At 52.8% G+C, this 25,544-nt stretch overlaps 1 protein-coding gene across 4 annotated transcripts in view; it reads left to right on the top strand.

The window, feature by feature from the left end:
• Positions 1-3,219: 3,219 nt before the first annotated feature.
• Positions 3,220-25,544, top strand: part of LOC307063530 (tyrosine-protein phosphatase non-receptor type substrate 1-like) — a gene marked incomplete at its 5' end in the record, with an annotated part of 40,404 nt that continues 18,079 nt past the window's right edge. For 3 of the 4 annotated variants that reach the window (XM_079719730.1, XM_079719728.1, XM_079719729.1), the window contains 2 exons: positions 3,229-3,307; positions 21,150-21,503. In XM_079719730.1, the coding sequence (XP_079575856.1) occupies positions 3,229-3,307; positions 21,150-21,503 (433 nt within the window). Of the gene's footprint in view, positions 3,308-21,149; positions 21,504-25,544 lie in introns of all 4 variants that reach the window. The other variant, XM_079719731.1, reaches the window with a different exon arrangement.

Below are 25,544 nucleotides of genomic sequence, written 5' to 3'. Positions count from 1 at the left end.
AGGTGAGGGTGTCGGGAAGTCCTGCTGGGCGCCCTGGCCTAAGGTGCTACATATAAATAGCAGCTGGTTCCACTATTATCCTCCCTTAATCCACAGTTTCCTAATCCCAGGCAGGTTTGTGTGTGTGTGTGTGTGTGTGTGTGTATACAGTGAACAGCAGAGCCTTCTGGAAGCCCAGGCCAGAGGCTGCCTCATCTCTGACCTTCAGTAGCGGCCCCGGCCCCCACTTCCACCCAGATGGATTCGGGGGATGGATTTTCCCAGAAGCCCCACTGGTCACTTTCGTGGTCTGAGTCACATGTGGCCTTGAACAGTTAGAGACTCCCTACCCTCACCTCAGATACTAGGAGGATCCCAGAAAAACTCCTCACTGGTGTCCTGATTCCACACTCCCTGCGCTCCAGCCCACTCTCCACTTATAGCCAGAGTGGCCTTTTAAACACATAAGTCAGACCATGCTTAACACCCACCAACGATTTCTTTCCTGCAGAATAAATGCAGGCGCTTTACCAAGGCCACCCAGCTGGACCACTCTCCCCCATCCTTCACTCGTTCCCCTCCAGCCAAGCTGGCCCCTGGGCCTTTATATGTGCTGGTCCCTCTTCCTGGAACAAATCCCCAAATCCTCACCTTGCTGCCCCTCTTTGTGATTCAGCTCCCAGCTTCTCCGGAGGCCTTAACCTTATCTAAATGAGTGCACCCTTCTCACTGTGTAAGCTCGACCTTCTGTTGTTCATTAATTATTTCTGCTTGTCTACCTATCTGTCTCCCCACTAGAATGTAAATTCCTTGTGGACAGGGACATGGCGTGGGTCGCTGCTGTACTCCCCCACCCAAAGAAAAGAAAATCCCCTTGCACTTCAAATACTGCCCAGATCCCTGTGGGTTCCCAAGGACTGCTGTCAAATGCTTGACTTATTTATCAAATGCTATGTGGCACTGGGTACATGCCAGGCACTTTTTAAAGTGTTGTATAAATATTAATACATCTAAACCTCACACCAGTCTTTTTAGGTTGATACTCCTGTTGGCCTCATTTCAGATGAGGAAACTGAGCCACAAAAATGACAAGGTATTTTCTCAAGTCTACACAGCTCACAAGAGGTGGCTGGCAGGATTTGAACCTAGGCAGCACCCTGCCTGCCTCCTTGTCTTAGCATCATACCAGGACTAGGCACTCGACAGGGAGGCTCGGGTAGGGTCCGGGGAGGTGGGGGAGAAGTGGGGGCTGTCACTGTACAAAGATCTTTAGCCTGGGAATCAGAAATTCAAATCTGGTTTCTACCCAGGCCTTGCTGTGTGGCCTTGGGCAAGTCCCTTCCCTCTCTGAGCTTCAATCCCCACTCAGTTTATAGAACTGGCCCTTCTCCCACCTTGCTTCATATCGTCCTAATGGCTTTTTGAAGCCAAATGGTTATTGTTATTTACAATTAGCAGAGGGTCTTGGTCTCCCTTCCCTCCCACAGTCTGGAGCCTTCTTTGGCCGGGTGACCAGAGGATTCCCACCTGCTATCTCTGGGCTGGCTGCTATTGGGTACACAGTTTTCCATCAAAGAAGGGGAGAAACAGAGAGAGAGATTGAGAAAGGGAGAATGGTTGCTTTTTCTCACCAGCAGACTCTGTCCTGCCTCCAGACCTCTGGCCCCTGCTCTCCTCCCATCCCCTCATCTTCCTCACCACCGGCCATCTTCCTGAAGCCCAGGCCTTCAAGTTCCCCCCTGGCCCCGCACCCCTGCCTGGGCCTTCCGCACCCCTGAATCAGCCGTCCTTGACAGAGAGGAACCTCGCTAAAAGAGCCCACCTGCCCAGGGAGGCCCGGACCCTTCCCTTCGGGTTTCCTGGCCACAGCCCCTCTTCTACTCCCTCTCCTCCCCGCGAGCTTTTCCAGGCGGTACTGAAGTCCTTCCTACACACACGCTATTTTTGTACCATCACTCTCTCCTTCCTCCCCCCCTTCCCCCTACCTTCACTTACTTCCTGCTTTTCCTTCACCTCGGCCCAGCTCTGAAAGAATCGGGGCCCCTCTGGCCCTCACCCACCCCGAGAGGGGCCTTCGGCTTTGGGGCACGGGAGCAGGGCCACTGGGGAGGGGCGAAAGGCAGGCTCCCCCTTCCTTCACTCCCCCGCTCCTTCGCCGCCTCCAGCCTCCCGCGGCCGGAGTCCGGAGGCGAGGGGAGGCCGGCCGCAACTTCCCCAGTCCACCTTAAGAGGACGATGTAACCGGCTCGCGGCGCTGACCTTAGAAAAACAAGTTTGCGCAAAGTGGAGCGAGGGGCCCGGGCTCTGGGCAGCCCCGGCGGCTCTTCCACCGTCTCGCAGCCCTCGCCGGCCCGGCGGCGCAGGTCCGAGCCCGGCTGGCCGAGGGAGGGGGAGCGGGGGAGGCGGTTCGGGGCCCGGGGCCGCCGCGCGGGCTTCTGAACTGGCTTATTGTCGGAGCCCGGGCTCGTCCAGTCCCGAGCCGAGCGGGGCGCCCCCGGCGGGGGCCGCAGCCTGGGCCCGGGCCGGGGTGCGGGGGTGCCGGGGCCGCGCGCGCCGCCCTCCCTCCGGGGGCGCGCAGCCGGGGGCGTTCGGCTGAGGTGCCGGCCGGGCTGGAGCCCCGCAGCTTCCCGCGCGGCCGGCGGGAGGAGGGGGAGGGGAAGGAGGGCGGGGGCCGTGGCCGGGACTGTGGGCCAGAGGAGGCGAGCCACGGCGCCGCGAAGAGCCCGGGCGGGGCAGGTGGGCAGCGGCGGGGGCGGCCGGGCCCGCTGCCCCTCGCCCTGCCCTCGCGTCGGTCCTCCCTCTCCCGCGCTGTCTCGATCTGCGCGCCGCCTTGCTCACTCCGAGCTCGCTCGCTCGCTCTCCCTCTCCCCCTCTCTCGCCTCTCTGTGTCTCTGGCTCTCTGCCTGGCTCCCTTGGGTCTGTTTCCCTCTCCTGCCGCTTCTTTCGGGCCGTCCCTGGCTTCGTTTCTCGCGTGCTTGGGGTCTCTCCCCCTCTCCGTCTCTCGATCTCTCCGGGGGGCGGGGGGTTCTCCGAAAATCGCGGCGCTGACGGCGGCTCCTAAGCCGCTCCAGGCGCCCGTACCGGGGAGGTGGCGGGTGGCGGGCGGGCGGGCGGGCGGGGGGTGGGGGGAGCCCGGCCGCGAGGAGAGGAGAGAGAGGGGGGAGCCTTAGTCATTTCCCCGCTCCAGTCCGCGCCCGCCCGAGCGCGCACTCACGGCCGCTCTCCCTCCTCGCTCCGCAGCCGCGGCCCATGGAGCCCGCCCGCCCGGCCCCCGGCCGCCTCAGGCCGCTGCTCTGCCTGCTGCTCGCTGCGTCCAGCGCCTGGTCAGGTAAGCACCCCCACCCCCCACCGCTGCCGTCCCCAGATTGCGGGTTCAGGCCTCTCAGACCGCCACTCGGCTAATGTCGAGCAGTAATGGGGGAGAGGTGCCCGTAACCAGGGTTACAGATGCGGAAACTGAGGCCCAGAGGAGGGACAACGACTTGCCCAAGGTCACACAGCCAAGGATGGAACACAGTCTCTCTCGACTCTGACTGTGCGGCACTGTGCTGGGCACCAGGACAGACCCAGATGAGTTGGTTCACCAGCCCCTGCCCAATCTGATGGCGGAGGCAGGCTGTCAGAGGCTTTGAGAGCAAGGCGCCCCTGGCTTCTCTAGAAGCTCTTATGTTTTCCACATGCTTGACTTCAGGGTCTAAGAGAAGGGGCAGAGGTCCTTCCAGTACTGACGGGATGGAACAGAATCAGGCTGTTGCAATTAAGGAAGAGTGAGCTATCCCTCTTGTGCGCAGAGTAAAACAGTGTTAGTATGCGGGAGAGAGAGGAAAGGAGGCCAGGATAACCCTGGGGTGAGCTGCTGCAATCCACAGATCCTGATGTGGAAACACGGCGGATTGTCCCCGTGGTTGCCAAAGCCTCTCGCTGGATGGTCGTGCTCCCTGCTGCTCTCCGGCCCCTCCTCCTTCCTCCTCCCTTCCCCGGGCTTCCAGGCAACTCCCTGCAGCTCAGGTGCTCTGTGGGGCTGTTACCTGTGGCTCTGAGCATGTCTTTTCGTTGGCCTACATCAAACACCTGGCTGTATCCAGCAGGCGGGCTCAGAAGTCTACCGTGTGTTCGCCAAGGGGTGAGGTCACCATTGAGGAGCCCTGCTTCTTAAAGGGGTTTTGCAGCACCCTGAGTATCCTGGGAGGGGGTGGGGGGTGGAGAAACTGCGTTAAAGGAGTTGTTGGAGGGAGAATGGGGATCTTGTTTTTGGCTCCTTGAAGCTGTGTTGTCAGCACAGGGGTCTCTGCACCTCCCCTCCCCTGAGGAAGGAGGTAAAGATGAGCTCAGTATGCACCTCCCCCCTCCTGCATTTGCCTAGAGACTGGTAACCATCTGATAGCAGTGAGAAACAGAGAACTAGCAAACAGTGGGTGGAGGGAGTAGTGGGGGTGGACAGCAGCTTCTCTCTGCCCCACAGTTTACCCTGAGCCCCCGAACCCACGCAGGCATCCCCCCACCTCCCCTCCCCCAGTCTTTCAATTACAGCTGGGTCCTCGCTGGACAAGAGGAAGCCCTGATAGATTTCATGGCTCTCTGGTGAGCCGGTGGCATCTCCGATCTACTCCTTCCTGCCTGAGCCGGCCATTTACACCCAGCAAAAGTCCGAGGCCCTGCCCTGCCGTCCTTCCTGGCCTGGAAGTGCACGAGGGTCTCTCTCAAGTGCTTAATTTTCCTGAAGCAGGGAACTGGGCCCAAGTTGATTTCTAAATGTCTATTCCAGACCCTTCTCTAACCAGGACCCCGTGGTTCCATCCCTGGCAAATGAGGGGTGACGCTGACTAATGAGTGGGCAGCTGCCTTTCCCAGGGCTACCTGGGAACACCAACACCCTTCTCGGGAGGAAATTCTCCCCCTTTTGCCTATAAAAACAAACTATAAAACGGTAAAGGTTAGGCCATAAAACTTCTGTTCCAATCCATTCAGCATCAATAGCCTGAAAAAGTGGGAGCAGCAGAGGGGCAAAGATTAACTTTGAAATAAATAAATCTTAGGAGGTAAGAATAAACTTCTTGGTTGAGGGTGGTGGGGAAGGGGTGTCACCGCCAGAGCTCAAGCATCCCAGCATCCTTCACTCGGTTCTCCGGGGTCCTGGTCACCCTCGCCCGTGGCATGGAATTCACCTGGTTTGGCTGAAGGATGGGTCTTCAGACCCTTCTCTCAGGGCTCCAGGCATGGACTTTATGACAAAGCAGAAGAGCGGCAGGACAGAAGGGCAGGAAGGTAGAAGGAGGCAGTTGTCCAATTTTCTAAGAAAATGGATTTGTTTGAGAAACTCAAATGTCAGGCTTAGGAAGGCAGCTTTGGATTGAATGACTACTAGTGTCTCTGGCAGAACTGTCAGCCTGGGAAGTGTCACATGATTGCTATGGCTTCACATGATCACTGTTTGGAGGGGGCTGGTCATGTGAATTATCTTGGTTGGGGGAGGCAGGGAAAGAAGTTTCTAAAGATTGCTTTCAGCACAAATGTTGCCAAAGGGAAATTCTGAAAAGAGGCTGGTGAAGTCACCAACCTGCGTTCTTGGAGCCAACGTGAGGCCTGTTTCCTCAAACAGCTTCACCGAGGGAGATTGTGAGGCTGGCAGAAGGGCAAGGGGCTGGGGTGGGGACAGCCGGGCAGCCGGATTCTGCAGCACAACAGCGGTGCCTGACGCTGAGCCTGCAGACTCCTCACTTGGCCCCACGTAGGTCTGGGGACCTCTGGGACCCCTGCTGAGCAGACTTCAGATAAACTCCCATTCACTCCTCGCTCTGACTTGGAGAAGGCCAGGCCAAAATGGGGGTCAGGCTTTGGGGGACAGCTGGCCCTCTGCTGAACCTCTCACCTGTCGGAAAAGGGTAGCAAGCTGGTGACTCCTCTGTACTTTCCTAAGTGGTGAAGTTCATCTCACTTCCTCTTTCACGAGGAGAGAAAGGGGGGTGAGTACTTCGGCCCCAAAGAGCTCAGTCTGTGGAAGGTCCTTTAAGGCCTTGGTGTTCTCTGGGTACTTTCTTGCCATTAATTATTCCTTTACCAACCCCGTGGAGACTCGTGGTGTGATTCATTCCTTTACTTGTCATCCAGTACGTATGAAGTCCTGATGGGAACCGTGTGTTGAGAGAAGGGAGGAGAACCAATGTTCCTTGAATGTTACCTGTATTCCAGGCTGTGTGCTGAGCGCCTCATCTGCGTAATCCCATCAGTCGGCGAAGCAAAGCATGAGTTGGCTGTTACCCCCATTTTGCAGATGAGGAAAATAAAGTCCAGAACTGGGGAAGTAACCTGTCCAAGGAGTAAGTGTTAGGGAGCCTGGATTTTGAATCCTGGCCTCATGGCTAGGCAGCCTTTGAGGGAAGAAATTCAATGACTTAATCAGGGTTACTTAGTCCAAGCTGAAGAGAACCAGAGGGGCCCCCGCCCAGCTCAGACAGAGGTTTGTGGAAGGGTTCCTTCTGGGGCAGAAGTTTTTAACTGAGCCATGGTCATTTCTCTGAAAGTGCCCGGAGGATGCAAGCACTGGCAGCCCCTTGGTCCTCATAAACGACAGCTCTGGGAGCAGTGTGGCTCCCGTCAGAGCCCCTGATCTGGACTGCCGAGCTCTGGAGGCCCCAGAGCTGGAATCTTCCTCCCTGCATCTTCCTGGTGCCCTTTGCGACAGATGGAGAGGGGGTGTGTGAGAGGAAGGCAGTCTAAAACTGTTGTACAGATCCCACACACGCTCGCTTGCTGCTTCCAATGGCTCCGTGCGACAGATTATTTTCTTATTTGTAGTCCTGGACTGATGGAAGGTGCCCCCCGCTCCGCCTCTTTTTAATGTGCTCAGATTTCTGGTCTGTCAACACAGTTCTAATCATGTCACTCCCCTGCTCAAAACTGTTGAGTGGGTCCAAGTTTTCTTTTTTTTAAAAAAAAAAACCTACAACAAGGCCTGGGCTCCCTCCCTGACAGGCCCTATTTCTCAGCTACATGTTCTCCAAAGAGCTGACCTGTTGAGATGCTGCTAAACGACCAGGCTTCCTCCCTGCAGCCAAAGCTTTCCTGGCAGCTCAAGTGCACTGGCACCTGAGAGACCCTGAGAAGGCCTGCAGTTGTAGAAGGCCCAGCCAGAACCTTGTTTACTCCAGGGTTCCCCAGACGTATGAACAAGAAGCATTGGGTTTGTTTAATGCCCATTAACACGCTGCCTAACCCAGTTTGGTAAATGCCTTTGTACAAATCCACACCCTCAGCTGAACTTTCTCATCTCTGTGCCTTCACTTACGCTGTTCCTGCCCCCAGAGATGCCCTTCCCTGTACGTCCCTATCTTCATATGTCCGAATCCTACTCAGCCTTCCATTTGTGCTGCCTCATGTTCCGTGGGATCTCTTCCTCCTCTGAACGTTCACCCCAGGATTTATCTAAGGCTACTTATCACTTTCCCCTTGCTTTATCACATATGTTAACTCTGGTTCACATAGTGGTTCTGCATTGTAGCCTCTCCACGTACAGACACAGCGTACCCTACTTGGACAATTTATTGAGCTCTGTGTTTCGGTTTCCTCACCTGTAAAATGGAGAAGACATCAACAACTGTATTTCAGGGACTAAGTCAGCCAACCCATGTATAACGCTTGAAGCCATACCTGGCATGTAGTAAGCGCTCAGTACCAGTTTATTGCACGTTACGTTCAACCAGTGTTGTAATCATCATTGTTTCATTCTGTTGGGTATTCTCATCTATGGGAGTGGGACTGATGTTGGTAAAAGCACCCAGCACAGCTCCTTGCACACAGTAGGTGCTAACAGAACAACAAAAGCTGTTGAGAGTGAACACGAGATTGGCACTTTTCCCCGTGGCTTTTGTGCCGTTGGGGAGGACAACTTGCGCAGAGACCGACCAGCTGGTGTGATGGAATAGTTACTGGGACTGAGCGCCCGCCATGGGCACAGCCTGCCTCTAGGTGTCTCTGTCCGGATCCACAGGGCTGGAATTGTCGAGTCCTAGACCAGAAAAGCAGGAGGGGGCCTGAGAGAACCATCAGTCAGCACCTCTTTGTGCAGCTGAGAAAACTGCAGCCCTGAGGGAGGAAGGGACGGGCCAGGCTCACACAGCAGATCCCTGGCAAGGCCTTGGGTGGCATGCCAAGCCCCCTGTCATCCAGGCCAAGGCTCTTTAAAACTGAGCTGTGCTGGAAGTTTCCATCGTTAAAGCTAGAAGTCTGACAGGATCCCAAATTCCCTGGAAAATACCAAAGTAATAATAATGGGAAACATTGTTTCTGGCCACTTACTGGGCTCAGCACTGGGCATGTATGATCCCAGTGGTACTCACAGTTACCCTGGGTGATGTGCATGGTTGTAATCAAATCCATCTGACCAGTGAGGAAACTAGGCTCAGAGAGACAGAGCAACTTGCTCAAGGCCACACAGTAAGTGGCAGAGTCAGGATGCCCATAGCACCCATGCTGTACACTCACTAGGCGTCACTTCACCCCGACAGGTAGAAACACTGAGGCCCTGGGGTACTGGCGTCCTGCCCTCTTGGCGCTCCTCGCATATTTCTGTCAATCAGTGTATCCTTCTGGGAGGCAGAGGCGGCGGGTGTTCCCAAGATGTGTTTCTGTCCCATACTGAAGAAGAAATCATCTGTTTTCACAACTGAAACTGCTTTTCTGTTAACTTGGGCATTCCTGGGACAGATCTTTTGATGGAGCCCTCCACAAGGTGGATTTTCCCTGCCAGGTGTCCTGCCAGGCCCTCAGTCCAGAGAGATGCAAAACAGCTGAGATGGAAGCTGGCCATTATACAGAATTGGTTCTTTGTGTCTGTAAGATTTCCTGGCACGTCCGACTGGGGACGCAGAGTGTGAGATGGCTGCAGAGTAAGCCAGGAGCTGAGGGAGATCAGGTGCCCAGATCAGGGGGAGATTGGAAGCCAGGAGTGAGGGATGAGCCTGCAGGCTAGGGGCCCGGAGCCGGAGCCCCGCATTGGTGGGTGACGATGCCACGGTGGGCTCTAGTGCCCTCATTCTTCAGAGCCCGCATTGTCCTCCAGAAGTGGCGGCCCATGCTGGAAGAAAGTAGTGCACAGTGTGCTAGGGACTAGCTGAGTTGTGAATCTGTGCTGCCTCTTCCTTATCTTTTTATTTTGGAAAATTTCAAACATTTGCGAGATGAGGAATGGTGTGAGGAACCCAAGCTTCAACACTCTTCTGCCATTCATGTTTCACCTGCCCCTCATTTTTCTGGGGGTGGGGGGAGGAGGGAGGATTGTAAAGCAAATGGTAGACATCAGGCATCATTTCATCCATCAATGCTTAGATGTGTGCCATCGTCTAATCCTTACAATGAGCCAAAAAACATAGACTCCTTCATCCCCATTTTATGGATAAGGAAACTGAAATTCCCCAAAGCTGAGTTGGGCTCCTCCCAAGGCCACGTAACCAGTGAGAGTTAAATAAAGCTGGATCCAAGGCTTGGTTTACTCAACCACTTTTCTGTCCTTATTATGGTCATTTTAATTACAAATATTCATTCAACAAATATTTTTGAGCATCTATGTGCCAGGGGTGGCTCTAGGTGCTAGGGATACCACTGCAAACAGACAAAAATACCTGCTCTTATGGCACTGACACTCTAGTGAGGAAGGAAAAACAGACCCAAGTAAACATTATGTCAGGTGGAGACAAGTGCCGTAAAGAGAACTAAAGCAGGTCGAGGGAATAGAAGGTTGAGTGGGGAGAGAGGGAGGGCCTCTCTGAGGAGCAGAGGCCTGCATAAAACTGAGGGAGCAACCATGAGACTATCAGGGGAAGAGCAGGCCACACAGAAGGAGAAGCAAGTGCAAAGGCCCTGAGGCTGGGATGGGTTAGCTGTGTTCCAGGAATAGCCAGTGAGTCTGGACTTAAGGGAGATAGGCAGTAGGGGAGTTAGGAGAGGTCAGGGCCAGACCAAGTAGGATCTGGTTCACTGAGCACTTGACATTGAACATGTGAGGTCATGTGATATGATCATTACTCTGTACATCATCTCATTGAATTCTCACCACACAGTTCTGTAAGATGGGAACTATTATTATACCTATTGGACAGATGAAGAAAGAGAGATTCAGAGAGGTGAAGTGGCTTGCCTAAGGTCACACAGCTTATATGTGCAGAGGTAGGATTTGCACTCAGACCCCTGAACACTGTAGCATCCTCATCACTGCTTTCCTGTTTTCACTCTTACCCCCTCCAGTCTCTTTACCCAGAGCAGCTGGAGTGAATCAAATCCTCTTTGTCCTTCTCCAAACTTTTCAGTGGTTCCCACTGCCCTTAGAGTAATATCAAACTCCTTACAATGATCCATGAGACGTGGCATTTTCTGGACCACATCCGTCTCTCCAGCCCCAGCTAGTATCACACTTGCCTTCCTCCATGGGCTTCAGCCACAGCAGTCTTCTTTCTGGCCTTCATATGCACCAGCTGCTTTCCTACCCCAGGGCTTTTGCACTTGCTGTTCTGTCCTATTGGAGCACCTTCCTTGGTCTTTGCTTTCTTCAGGTTTCAGCTGCAGTCTCACCTCCTCGGAGATGCCTTTTACAACTGCCCCATTCTAAAAGTGGTTCTGCTTGTTATTCTCTGTTGTGGCACCAAATTCGTTTGCACTCCTAGCCATTTCTATATTTGTTTAATTATTTCAGCCCTGTCTCTCCCACTAGAATATAAGCTACATGAGAGTAGGAACTATGTCTGTCTTACTCACTGCTGGGCCTCCTGAGACCTTACACAGGGCCTGGTAACAGTAGGCAGATTAATACATATTGGTTGAATGAAGAAAGACGCTCATTTTAAAAAGGGAGCTCAGAGCCGTGAGGTCACACAGGCAGTAACCCTGGTTGGAAAGCAAACCTGTGCTCTAACCACTACACAGTCCTACCTCTGTAATGGGGGCCATGACCACACTGCAAATCCCTGCCTATCGTGCTGAAATAGGGATCCCTAAAATATCAGGAAGCACAAAATATCAGTGCCAGCTGGGATGGAGGTAGGGGCCCAGAAACCCTGGAATTGGTACTTAAATTCTGGCTATACAGAACAGCTTGCCCCAGTGTAGACACCCTGGTGAACGAGCAGGCAAACCATGAAACATGACACAGTTCGTGCTACGCCCTTTAGGCCTTGATTTGGGCCTGACTTGGCGCCAGCCTCCCCCAGCGGGTCCCTCATTGCACAAGGCTATGTGGTACAGTGGGTGAAGTTGTGGGTGGAGTCAGACTGCTCCGCAGCCCTGTGACCTTGGCCAAGTGGCTGTACCTCTCTGAGCCTCAGTCTTGCCCTCTGTGAAGTGGGGGTGATGACAGCCTGTGTTGCTGGGTCCCTGCGGAGGCTGGTGAAGCCTGTCGTGCTCCTGATAATACCCGTGCTCAATGCTCATTAACCATCATTATTACTATTACTGTTATCTTTGTGTGATCACCATTTTATGGTTGGAGCTCTACAGAGCAGCTCCATCACTTACCAGCCGGGACTTGGAACTCACTACACTGCCCCTCTGGGCCTCAGTTTCCCCTTCTATGAAGTGGAGGCTCAGCTTGGCTGCTCTCCTGCTGGTCCCTTCCAGCTCAGATGCTCCAGCCAGGATGCCTCTCTCACCCTTCATCTTGATGGTACCCCAGACCCTCTCTCTAGCAGGGGAGGCAGTGGGGAGGTACCCACTTTGGGGCACATTCCTGAGTGAATCCAGCATGTGCCACTTCTTGGCTGTGTGCTCTGGAGCAGGTGTCTTGCCCTGCTCTGAGCCTCAGTTTCCTCATCTGTAAAATGGAAATGCTACCACTCTTTCCTCCCGCACAGGGACTGTTGAGGGTTAAGGGAATTAAGAGCTGTGGAAAGTGCTTTTGTGAACTGCAAAAAGCACTATAAAAGGCATCAGCGGATGGTGTCAGCTTGGGGAAAAATCTTGTCCAGAGACTATCTGCTGTGGGCAGCAGAGTGTGCTGAAACCTTGGCAAATGTCATTTAATAAATGCGTGTTCCTTTTAAGGGGGCCTTTATCTCAGCTGGGAAAATGTGTGTACGTCCTTGGCAGCCTGAGAATCCAGAATCCTGAACCAGAGGGGACCCAGTCACAGGGGGAAGAGATCGCATGTGACTGACCTCAGTGTTTGAGTCCTGCCTCTGCCCCTCCCCTGCCTCTCAGGGTCTCAGCTTCCTTACCTGTAGGACGGGGCTGATGATAACAGCACTTGCTTCACTAGGCCGTCATGACAGTTAAATAAATGAAGGCTCCCCGTTATGTGACCTATCCACACGTTGTACCCATGAGACTGTGGCTGAGAAGCACCAGGGCCTGTCCTAGAGTAACAGCTGGGCCTGGAGGTTGGAAGGACACCACCTGGGTTCTCAGCCTCTCCAAGCCTCACTTCCAGGCCTCAGTTTCTCCCTCTGCAAAATGGGGAGGTGGGAAGGAGGTCCTTAGGTTGTCAAGGAAGCGGATGGTGGGTGTTAGTGCCCCTGCATGCTCTCCCAGCCTCACCTGGTCCCCACCAGGCCTGGCGAATATGAAGGGTGCTTACAGCTCACACGTATCCATAGTTCTTTCCCTGCTGCTTTGCAAACAGGGCTGCGCTGCGAGCATTTCTTCATTGCCTCCAGATCCAGTCTAGACCTAGCAAATGCTCGCCAGGGCTCTGAACCTCCCTGCCCCCCCGGCCTCCGACCCTCCCTGCCCCCCCGGCCTCCCGCCAACAGTGCATACAGCCTGCCCACAGGTCCAGCTCCAAGTGGTCTTGTGCAGACATTGGGGCAGAGCTAGTTCTGCCTCAGAGAGAATCCTTAGCTTCTCAGGCTTAAGGCTGTGATCCTCCGTCATCCTCTTCATCCTTAAATATCCACTGCATGGTAACACTGCCCTGCACCAAGTGCTTCCTCTGTGCCAGGAGCAGCACTGAACTCTTTACACACATTAGCCTGTTTCATCCTAGAAGAGCCCTAGTGTTATTATTATTATTATTATCATCATCATTCTCATTCTACAGATGAGAAACCAGAAGTCCAAAGGGATTAAGACACTTCCTGGGGTCTCCTGAGTGGCAGAGTTAGAATCCAAACCAGAACATGCATTCAACAAATGCCAGGCACTGGTATAAACCTGAAGGAAACTGCAGGGAACAAAACTAAGTCCCTCTCAGAGGGCTTATAAGTAAATCTAGGGTAGGGAGATAGATGCTAATGAAATTGACAAATGCTTGTAATATGTCAGGTGATATGTATTGTAGATACAGGGTGATATGTGTTGTAGAAAAATAAAGCAGAGCAGGGGACATCGAGAGGGGTAGTGTTTTATATACCATGCCAAGGAAGGCCTCTTAGGCCAGAAGAAGGTGAGGCACCCAACATGCAGATATTTAGGGGATGAGAGTGCCAGGCAGAGAGAATGGCAAGTGCAAAGGCCCTGAGGTGAGTAGAGAATCTGGCATGGTTGAGAGCAAGACTGCAGGGCCCTGGGGGCCACCGCAAGGGTCCTGGGTCTCACTCTGAGTACAGTGAAGGGTGCAGGAGGGTTTTGCACGAAGGAATGATGTTACCTTAGGTTTTAGAGGCTCCTCTGGCTTCAGGGAGGTTACATGTTACACAGAGGTGAGGTGGAGCAGGGAAGCCAGTTTGGAAGCTGAGATAAGGATCTAGGTAAGGGACGGTGGTGCAATAGAGGTGGTAGGGAGAGGTCAGAGTCTGGCCAGATCTTGGAAGGTGAGCCAGCAAGCTCTGCTAATAGCTGGCTGTGGGTCAGGAGAAAGATGGGAGTCGAGGAAACGTACAGATCTCAGGCCAGCTCTTCCAACCACTGAACATTTGGCCTTGGGGAGAGAGACGATGGTACCCCCTTGTTTACAGGTGAGAAAGTGGAGGCTTAAAGAAAAGTGACTCTGCCAAGTCACTCCACTGGGGCTGAGATATACAGGTCTTCTGGCCCCAGAGCCCAAGCTATGGACTGTCCTGGCACCTTAGGAGTTTACCTGCTGCATGGAAGGGGCGACCAGGGTCTGCCCTTTCCCTGCAAGGGTATGGACAGTACCCAGTTCTCTGAGTTGCCTGGAGTGGGGGTGAAGGAGAAAGTACCCTGGGCCCACTGGGCCCTCCCGCACCTTATTCACAAGGCCACGTGTATCCTCATTTGTGCTGGTTCCAAGGCAGGTGCTAGTTTCCACCGCAGAACCTGTGGCATCTCCACGCAATGGGTACCAGTAGACTGCTCCCAGTGATGACCTGCTGTTCAGATGGTAACTGAAGCCATCCTTTCAGGTGCTAGGTTAACCCAGTCCCTAGCCCTTTCCCAGCTTGCTCACAGCCATTGAGCATGTCCCAAAGACTCTGCCCTGGTCCCTGAATTGTCCCTTTTCTCTCCTCTGCATCTTTGTGCAGAGGAAGAAAAGTTCCACCTTCTTGAATGCCTTCCTTTCTCCCCAGCCTCTGTCAGCTTTCAAGATGCAGCTCAGGGACCACCACCTCCAGGAAGTCTTCTCAGATCTCACCCTTCTTCCAGTACCCTATCCCCAAGCCTCTTCTTGCTCACTGATCACCCTGCACATGATCATTGCCTGTGTCCGGGACTCTGCCCCACAATGGTGGGGATCCATCTTACTTGGCTCTGTGTCCTGTGGCACCTAGGACAGGGCCTAGCAATGGAGTGAGGTTTGAAAGGGCATGAATGAATCATTCTGACTCCAGAGGAAGATCAGTGCCTGCTGCAGCTGGTACTCCTGAATCAGAGCCCCAGGCTCCCCAACTGGGAACTGCAGAGTCTACACAGCCATCACCCATGCAGCCCCCTCCTGAATGCATCCTGGGGACCGTCTGCCCCACCCAGGGTCATGAGCTTCAGCAGGGCATTTCCAGGCTGACTTCTTTACCACTGTGCCCTACGGCTAGCACCCAGTCAGTAGGTGCTCAGTAAAGGTTTGAGTCTCTGGTCTAGGGCAGGACCCTGTGCCAGGGGCCATGCAGCACGTTGCCCACCAGGAGCCAGATTTGAGGGAAGCATCTACCCTGCCCTCCTTTCTCTCTCACCACCCTGTATGTGCCAGGCATGTTCACCACTGGGTACACTCACACACTCGGGTGCGTGGACACACGGTGTACACAGACAGCCTGTGTCTCCACACAGGCTGGGCCCCTGCTCCCCAGCACTTAAAGCACACACACCCTCACATTCACACTCATGTATACACCATCTCCATCACACACGTGCCCTCCCTGCATGCGCACACACACACACACACACACACACACACACACACACACACTTGTGCGCACATCCCACTCCTATCCTCCCCTGCCCACACACACATTCTATGCACCCACATGCTCACACCCCTCCCAGATATCTATCTGTTCACACCTCAGGTGCAGACAGACCCTCTCATGCCACCAACAGTTTCACACCCACATTCAGATACTCTGCTGGGCACAGTTCACGTCCCCCTCCTGCCCCTGGTCCCTGGTCCTCTTCTGACACACTTCTGAGCTGCACCAGAGCACGTTCCTGCACACACGAGCATCTTGTACACATGCCCACCCATGTACATGTGTGTGAACACTTGTCCTTGGTGCACTTGTGCACTTGTGTACCCACTCCTGCATCTGCCCTCTTTCACTCCTGTGTGCATACTCCTATCCACACTCCTGCACTACACACTCTCGTACACAGACATCAAATCATAACCCAGAAGATACCAAAGGCAGCACCTGATGAGGTGCTGCTGTGTTGGGGGGATAAACCAGCAGCCCTCTGAGGATGGCCGAAAACGATCGAGGTCAGGAAAGGGGGATGCTGAGCTGCCCCAGCTGTGGGGGCCGCGGTGGATGCCATCTTGGGATGCTGAGCCCCGGGCATTGCCAGACCTCCGGCCATAGCCTCCCAAGCCCCGGGCTCCTTGAGTTTGTGGAAATCTGAGGGGTAATCTCCAGTCTGTCCCCAAGACCCCTGCTCTGGTGACCCACTGCTTCCAGGTGCAGGCAGGCTCCCATGCAAGTGGCAGTGAGTGCCCATCAGGGGAAGGCTGGCTCTTGGGAAATGTGCATTTCAGCTTTGCCTCTGCATCCTGATGAAGCAGGAGGAATCACACCCAGAGATCACAGTGGCCCTGTTTCCCTCCCGGCAAGTTTCAGTTCTAAGTTGATTTGTTTTTTCCATTAGAAAAGCATCCATGCTTATTTTTTCACTTCTGATGAAATTGTTTTCATCTTTTCTTAATCTCAAAAACTCCCCATGATTGTTGTAAAAAAAGAAAATCAAATATTTTTCCAAGTCCAATGGTCAGTTTTCAGTCCCCATCTTATTTCATCTCTCGCACCCTCCTTGGCCTATTCGTGGAGGACAAAGTGGGCGCGGTGGGGGAAGCAGGTCATGGGGAGAGGCAGGAGATGGGGTCAGAGATGCCAGCAGGAGTCCCTTGTCTAAAGGGTTGGGGCTCAGTCCAAATGTAACATTGGAGTTATTTCTTTAAAGTCTATCTTGTCTGCTCGTGTGCAAGCCCCATGAGGCCAGGACACAGCCCTGAGCTGAGGGCCTGGCTCATAGCAGATTCTGGTATTTCATCACTGTCCACCCATGCTGTGAGCTCCCTGCATCCTGTGGACAGAGTTCCTCTTACAACAAGTACACGGGGCAGTTCCACCCACTGTGCTGACGTCTTCCATTAGATAACTTACTCACGTGTTTTATTTCATTACTTAATATTCTTCCAAAAGCAACAAATGTTCACTACAAAAGAGAGAGAGAGACTTCAATATATTATTTGCTATAAAATAGAAAATATGCCTATCCCCGTGTCCACCCTGGTCCATGCTGGTCCCATTTCCCAGTCGTAATTTACCTCAGCATCGTGATGTTTATCATTCTAGGCCTTTTCTCTAGACAATTCGATCAGTCAGTCTGCAGATGTTTATTGAGCATCTGTTCTGCACCAAGCACTGTATTTTCTTATTACAAAATGGGATACTGTAAATATTCTTTAATAGGCATCCAGTTTAGAAAATCTGAAAATACCCAAAATAGAAGGAAAAAAAGGGAAAACCCATTAGATTCATGATCCAAAGAGATTCACGATCCAAAGAGAGTTGTGTTTTATAGCTTTGTATCGTACCTTGCAGCTGTTTGTTTATACGTAGTTTTAGCTTACAATGTCATGATCATACTGAAAGCAGTTTTCCTGCTTTTTTATTGCACAAGTAACACAAACAGAAGACATAAAAGCAAAATCCCTTGGAAGTCTACTACTCACAGTTAATTACTACTAATCTTTAATATCAGATATACATTTTTTTCAAAACTAGAAGTTTGGGATCACACTGAAAACATCACTCAGGAACTGACTCTGATCTTGTAATCTATTTCTGTGTCCATAACTGTAATCCTCACATGTAGGCTTGGTTATCATGTGAATTCATCATCAGGGGATCAGCAGCCTCCTTTTCTTGGAAATTAGAATATTTCCAATTTTTAATTCTTATAACAACACCTGAATGAATGAAGCAAAATGTTTGCACATATCCTTAGTAACCTGAGTATGATTTTACATATTTATTCACTCATATTTTAACAACCTCAAAATGTTGATCACAGTTATCTTTGATGGTATTCTATGAGATTATTATTTTCTTTTTATACTTTTTTGTTTTCTCTAAATGCTTTGCAATAAACAGATTTTATTTGCTAACCACAGTATCATTTAAAATTATGCCATGCAAAAATTTCCAGATTGCTACAGATTCACAGTGATGGTTTTTTATGGCTGCCTGTAATTCCATCTAGTGGACACTTAACCATCCCCTGTCATTGGCCACTTGGGTTTTTTCCCAACTTTTTCAAGATCGTTACATGGGAACCCCACTCCATATTCGGGGTCATGTCCTCATGGAACAGCCCAGCAAAGGCTGGAGAACAGGTTTCACACCTGTGGTACCTCCTGCCACACTGCTTTCCCGAACGGATGTGCCACTCTCCACTCCCACCAGCATCATGTGACGATGCCCAGCTGCCCTCCTCTCCCAGAGACAGTTCAGGCTGCTAAACCATCGCTTTCTCTGCCAGGAGGGCAGGAGAGAGCGGGAAATGGGTTTGTCAGTGATGCCAGCGTGATGACCCCAGGCCCAGAACCGCGGGAGTGATTTTTAACAAGGCCGATTCCCAGAACAGAACCTGCCGAGAAAAAGAAAAGCAAGCAAGCGAGGGAAAGACTCTGCTGGAAACACACACACACAAGCAGATTAAAATAATATTTGGCACTTCTGTCGCACTTTTAAAATTCTTCAAACGCTTTATAAACACTAGCTAATTAATTAAGCCTCCTAAATCTGGCTGCAGTTGGTAGAGAGAGCTTGAGAGGAGCTAAAAAAGGCGGGGCGGGGGGGCAGCCCCACACAACTCCAGATTTTATTGTGGCCTCCTGGCTGTGACTGCAGGCCTCCGGCTGCAGCACAAGAATAGCCCTGCCCCAGCCGCAGGCCTGGCTCCGCACCTCCTCTTCTGCTCCCGCCTCCCTCGCCAGCTGCTGACTCACAGCCCTGTGCGGTGGTATTGATAAAGATAATAATAACCACCATTGATTGCGTGTCTATGGGCCAGGCACAGTCCCGGGCTCCAGGCTCGCCATCTCCCAGACCTGCCTGTGACAGCCCCTTTAACAGATGAAGAAAGAGCCTCAGGGAGAGGATTTGCCCAGGAGCAAGTGAAATCCCTCCTTCCTTCATTAATGTGTTCATTCAACGTGTATTTATCAAGGGCCCGGTGTGTGCCAGGCCGTGTTCTAGGTAGGGGGCTGGAAACACTTCCTCATGGATCCTGCATCCTGCTTGGGGGAAACATGACAATCCAGAGAAAATCAAGTATATAATAATGTATCTGTGATAATAATGGGAACAGAAACTAAAGTTTAACCAGGACCTGTGCTGCAAGCACTTATGTTCAACTGTGTCCTCATGACTATCTTGGGGGGGTGGGTGCCAGTACCCCACTTTGTGGGTGACGGAGTGGAGGCCCAGGGAGGGCAGGTGCTGAACTGGCTGAGGGTGGACCGTGCTCTCACCCGAGCCTGCTGGCCCCAGCGCCCATGCTTCCTGCCAGTGGCATTTCTAGTGCAGTCTCCAATGTAGAATGCAGACCCTTCGGGAATGGTCCTGGCTGGATGCTCTTGGCAGCTGCTGATGCTGCCTGGGATCTCTTGGGCTCCCTGCCTGCCCCTGTGGGCCTCCTCCGTGTGCCTCTCACACACCTGGTCAACAGTTCTACCCCAAGCCCCTGTCCTCTGCAGACAGTGGTTTCTTCCCTGCACCATGAGGGTCAGGCCGTCCTGAGGCTGCCACTCCGCATTTCCACTCACTGGCCATGAGAAACGGGCAATCCCTGGCATGGGAATCAGGGCTGGGACCACAGGAAGGGGATGAGAGGCCTGTCCCGAGGCCCTGGGCTTACTTGCAGTGAAGGAGTCTGTGGCTGGGTAAATTCACAAGGTCTCTCTCCAGCTCAGCCAGAGGTGAGGGGCTGCTCGGGGCATCAACTGCAACCCTGTCCAATGTACAAGGCAAGGTGGCCTCGGTCAGGACAGGACAGGGTCACATCAAGGGTCAGTGGAGCAACCAGCCAGAGACCAGTTGGCCCATCTGCACCTCTGCCAGGCTGCTGCCACTCCGTGTCTCGGTCTTATTCTCTCTTTGCCCCCGCCTCCTTCTCAGTCTCTCACTCCACATCTGTCTGCCTCTCCCTCTGCCTACCTCGGTGGTTCTTTCTCTGTCTCTGTGTGTGTGTGTATGTGTGTGTTCCTCCAAGGTCTTCATGATCTGTCCTTTCTGCCCACCCCCCACCTTGTTCAGAATCAAGGCCCTGGCTGCACCTCACTCCGAGCATCTACAGCACCTCTCACAGCATCTTCACCAGGCCTGTCCATCTTCCTCCTGTGTCTCCCTCCCTCCCAACCTCCTCTACTGGGAGTCCCTGTTCATGTGCCCCAGTCCTCCCCAATTTGGGGCTCAGGTCCCTCCCCACCGCCAGCCTCTAGGACCCCTTCCAGCTGTCCAGCCTGGGAGCCCTGGAGGCCCGACCTGGGTCCAGGCCCTGTGTGTCCCAGCATCCAGCCCGGGCCTGGCCTGAAGGATCATCAGCGAGATCTGGTGGGAGTGAAGTTTGAGCAGCTGACCCTCCTCATTTATTCATTGTGTGATGACAGTAGCTTCCCCTGTGCCCAGCTTGGTGCTAAGTGACTTCTGCGTGTGATCTCATTTTCTTTTCAGAACACGCAGAGGCCTGGGGGTGGTCTACCCATCTTGTAGATGAGGAAACTGATACTAAAGCAATGCATAAACTCAGGTCATGGGTGAATAAAAAGTGAGCCAGGTCTCAAACCAGTTCAGATGGCTCCAAAGACCAGACCCTTCTTTTTGACACTGTCCTGGCCTAGGCATGTTGTTTGTTCCTACTAGAGATCCATGGAGACGGGGCCATAGTAACTGACAGATGAGGAGACTGAGGCTCAGAGGGCAGTAAAGGGACCTGCCCAAACTAAAGGTATCAAGCAATATCAAGTGTGCAGTTATCGAGCATACTCACAGGCCTCCCTATGGGATCTTCACGGTCGCCTGAGTGATAGCCAAGGTCACACAGCGATAAGCCTTGAGCCGGGACTCACACCCAAGTCCTTGTACTTCACAAGTCCACGGCCCGGACAAGCCCCAACTGCTGAGTACTTTTCCAGGTCCTGCTTCCTGAGCCAGACCCAAAACAGAATCTAAAGTCCTTATAGAGCCCCCCGCACACCATGCTGCCACCTACCTCTGAGCCTTTGCCCAGGCTGCTCCCGCTCTCAGGAACACTGTGCCCCTTTCTTTATTCCTGGTAAATTCAGATTTGAATTGAGAGCCCAGTTCAGACATGACTTCCAGAGCGGGCTCAAGTACTCAGACCTACTCTCTGCCACATCATTTAACCTCTCTGTGCCTCACTTTCCTCTCTTGTATTAGGGTCTCACGTTACAGGCTCATTGGGCAGGTTGCATGTGATACACGTGCAAGGGGCTGAGTTCAGGTGTGGTTCATGGTGCACAAAGTCAGTGAAAACTGTTGTTGATAAACACTTGAGAAAACCTACAGGATCACATAAGGATGAATAAGTAACTGGATTGTGTTTCCCTCCAGGAGTGGCAGGTGAGAACGAGGTGCAGGTGATTCAGCCTGAGACGTCAGTTTCAGTTGCTGCAGGAGAGACGGCCACTCTGCACTGCGACGTGACCACCCTGCTCCCCGTGGGGCCCGTCAAGTGGTTCAGGGGCACAGACCCAGGCCGAGAGTTAATCTACAGTTTCAAAGGAGGCTCCTTCCCTCGAGTAACAAGTGTTGCAGATACTACAAGGAGAGACAACATGGACTTTTCCATCCGCATCAGTAACATCACCCCAGCAGACACCGGTATGTACTACTGTGTGAAGTTCCGGAGAGGAAGCCCTGACATCGAGGTTATATCTGGACCAGGCACTCATCTCACTGTGAGTGGTGAGTATGGCCTGGGTCTCCTTTGTCCCCCTGGTCTGTGACAACAAGTCAACAAGAATGCCCTCCACCCTTTGAGAAAAAAGAAAAAAAAAAAAGAATCAAGTGCAGCAGTGGGTGTTTATATCATGATCAGATTTCACTCCCTTCTACAGATCAGGGAAACTGAGGCCTGCAGAGGTCATGCTACTTGCCAAAGGCCCCACAACTGGTAAAACTGGGAAAAGTCTGGAACCCCAGTCTGCCTGGCTCCACAGCCCTTGCCTTTTCCATCCCGTCTAGCCCTTTGTTTCCAGGGATGAGGGAACTGCAAGTCTGAGTGACTTGCCCCGTCACAGCCCAGGTATCACCTCCTGCCTCCGAGAGTGCTCCCCTCAATGTGGCTGAGTCTTCTCTTTATTCAGCAACTATTGAGCACCTACTGTGTGCCAGGCCGTGCTCCAGATGTTGTGGAAGCAGCAGTGAACAAAGCAGACAAGGCTCTTCTCGCATGGAACTTATGTTGTCTCCCCTTCCAAAGAGAAGTCTATCCAGGACAGGGTTTCTTTATTTCCTCTTCAGAAACATCACACTGAGAAGAAATTCTTACTGCACAGGTTCAGTGTTTACTCTGACGGCTAGAGGAGATACCCAGAGGTTGGGTGTTTCCTGGGGGTCTGTTGGGAAAACCCTCCTGTGACTCAGGGACCGACTCACACAGTCACTGAAGGCTCCCAGCAGAGCTGGGTCATCTCAGAATGTCCCTCCCCAGGAAAGAGGTTCCCCATGTGGGTGACTTAGGGGCTGTCCCATTGAGGTAGCCAAGGTGCTCATTTAGAGTTTTCTGGCAAGGACCCTGGATCCTCTTCCTAGCTCCTGAATCCTGGACTGTGACACAGGGAGGACCTTTAGACACCATCCAGTGCAACCCCCAACGTACACATGGGGAGCCTGAGGCCAAGACGTGACAGGGACCTAGACCGCAGTCACATGGTCAGTGAGGGAATCCTTCCAGAACCCAATCTGATTCCAGGCCAGATTCCTTCCTGCACCACCATTGGAGCTGGTTTCATGAAAGAGCCTGGCACATAGAGGGGACAAGATAAAAGCTCCTTGAATTAACCATTGAACAGGGAGCCTTTTCATAGGTTTCCCCAAGGTTCAGACTGCCCCTCACATTCAGGCCCTGAGGCCCAAGGTGACTGGGAACCTCTCCCTATTTTTAGCCACAAATCCCTCATTCCATATCAGCACCTGGAGCTGCCCAGTGTTTCAACAGCTGCAAAGCACTCAGCATATGGAGACAGCATCTGTCAGTCTTTTGTTGACAAATACCAAGTTGTTCCCAAACTTAGGATATTAGAACAGCACTGCAGTGGATAGTCTCGTCCTGCATCACTCTACTCAAGTGGGAGATGCCCGCTGGAAGTGGCATTGCTAGATCATGGACTATGTGTATTTTAATTCGTGTGGATATTGCCAAATTTCCCTCCTAGATGTGGTAGCAATCGAATCTCCCCATTACCCCTGGACATAGGGAAGGTGCCTTTATCCTGACTTTGCAGCTATTACTAAACTTCCCAGATGGTGGTTCCCTTGCTCAGCCAATCACAGCTAGTAAGGGGCTCCACCACCACTCAGATCAGCTGCCTCCCAGGAGGCTGCTCGTCCTCCTCCCCAGGCCACCTGCCCAGATGATTCCCTGGATGAGAAAGGAGCGAGAGGAGGGGACCAGGGAACAGCAGCCTGACAGACGCTGAATCTTCCTCATGGCCTTTTCTCCCTATAACCAGTGCTCAGAAGGAAGGGCTGTCTGTTCTCCCTTCTACAGAGAAGGACACTGAGGCTCAGAAAGGGATGTGGCTGGTGAGCAGGTAGGGGAGCCAAGACTGAACCCCCAGCATCCTGACTCACACCCTGCTCTCTGCACCCCCACTGTGCTTGTCAAAGTGTAGAGAAAGCTTCAACCCTCTCCTGTAAAATCCTGTATTGTTCTGTTCTTCAGTAATAACTATGAGAAAAAGTCCTGTGTGAGAGGCAGGGCTACCTTTACAACCAGATCAGACAGATACTACAATGTCTCACGATGTCCTGAATGTGTTCCTAAAAGACACACTTAAAAGCATCAGGAGTTTTTCTCTCCGTTGTTGCGATCTTGCTCCTTCACTAGGCCTCATGGGGGAGCAGCTCTGGGAAGGGTAGAATGGACAGAGCAAAGAGGGGCCAGTGCAATCCCAGCAGCACCATGCACGCCCATTCCTGGCTCAGCAGACTGAGGATGGGGAGGGGGAGGTGTTCCCTAGAGGGTGCTGGGGGCCCCGCGTGAGCAAGAGTTCATATTCTAGACTCAGGTGTCAGGAGCCCATGTCTTCCCTTGTTGCTACAGGGTCCCCAGGCCTGGGCCCTCAGAGGCCACTCCTCCCTGTACTTGCTTGAAGTCAAGAATCTCAGAGGGAAAAGGGGAGGGTGGTGGTCAGTGGGGGGGCTTGTGAAGGTGGGGCTCTTGCTCTGCTGATGGCCATGAAAGCTTGGATGCGACAGGAAATACTTCTGGGACACAGTGGGTGGGGGGGATGAGGAGACAGTCCCTTCATTTCTCTCAGCCTCAGTTTTCTCATCTGTAAAATGGTGATCATCATGGTCTCCTTTCAGGAGAGTTGGAAGGATTTGAGGTGCTCTGTCTAAATCACCAGCACAGAGTAGGGGCCCCCCAGTCGAGGTGTTTTTTCAAGGCTGTGACCCAGTTCCCTGTACTGGGCCCCATTTCCTCACGTGTAGAAAGAGGATAATCACACAGCCTTTGCAGGATGTCCTGAGGGTACAATGACCTGATGACAGGACAGCCCCTCAGGGAGTGGTGGTGCTGGCCTCCCAGGCTGTGTGATCTTGGGCATATCTCAGTTCCCTCTAGTCCTCAGTTTCCCCCTCTGTGCAATGGTGGTAATCACGCTGCCTTTCAGGGGTCTGTGATGACTGAAGAAGATCTAGGAAGCCCTGGATGGAGTGGGCTGGGTGTCACTGAGCTCAGTGCACAGCGGTTGAGAGCCTGGGCCGAGCCCCCCCTGCCTGGGCCTCCATCCCAGCTCTGCCCCGTCCTGGCTCTGGGACCTCTGACGAGTCCCTCTCCACACTGGGGCTCAGTGTCCTCATCCATCAGTGACAGCACTGCCCTTACAGAGCTGCTGCAGGAACTGAATGAAGGATACATGTCAAGAGCTTAGAGCAGAGCCTGGCACCCGGAACGTGTTCCACCAACGTGAGCTCTGATGTGCCGGAGCCAGAGGACCTCAGATGGGTCACTTTCCCTCCAGGACTAAGTACAACTGGAGTTGGGGTGGGACTGGGTGCCTTTCAACCTCAGCTCCTCATTGGAATCACATGGGAGACAGTGACGAGCTCCCCAGACCCTATCCCCACCCTAGAAATTCTGATTTAATTGGCCAGATGTGGGCCTGGGCAGGTGAGTGTTTTAACTCCTGCAGAGGATGCTGGTGCCCAGCCAGGACAGAGTAGCCCTGATCTACATGTTCTCTGAGGTCACAGAGGGAAGGCTGTGGTTTTTCCCTGACAAAGGTGGGTCCCCCGTAGTGCCTGAGTTGTAAGAACTGTTCTTCCGGGTGTGGGTGCTTCAGAATAGTCCAGGACAGTGACAGCTTTTAGGAGGCCCAAAGAAGTCAGCCTGAGTGGAAAGGCAGAGACACCTCCCCGGTGAGCTCATCTGGGCTGAGAGGGGCTTCCTGCCCACGCAGACCACCCTGTTTAGACCCGAGCTTCATCTCTGGGGAAACTTTCCCATATTTTAAACACGTGTGTGTGTGTAAACAGGTGCTAGAATCCCTGCAGACACTCCCTGCTCAGCCCAGAGCCCTCCTGCCTCAGTACACCACAGTGACACTGACCAAGTCTGTGTTCCCTCCTTTCAAAATGCTTCCAGCTTCTGTAAAGTGCTGACCTGCAGGAAAATGCCTATGATCCCTTGTGTGTTTTGAAAGCCAGTTCCCCCAAATTTTTCCCTGAGGGGATTATTTTTAAAAAGAGGGAGAGAATCATAATTTGGTGGTTTCC

Source organism: Hyperoodon ampullatus (genome assembly GCF_949752795.1).
Source record: "Hyperoodon ampullatus genome assembly, chromosome: 14".
Taxonomy (NCBI): domain Eukaryota; kingdom Metazoa; phylum Chordata; class Mammalia; order Artiodactyla; family Ziphiidae; genus Hyperoodon; species Hyperoodon ampullatus.
Note: the sequence above shows the minus strand (reverse complement) of the source record. Positions and strands in the feature narration are given on the sequence as shown.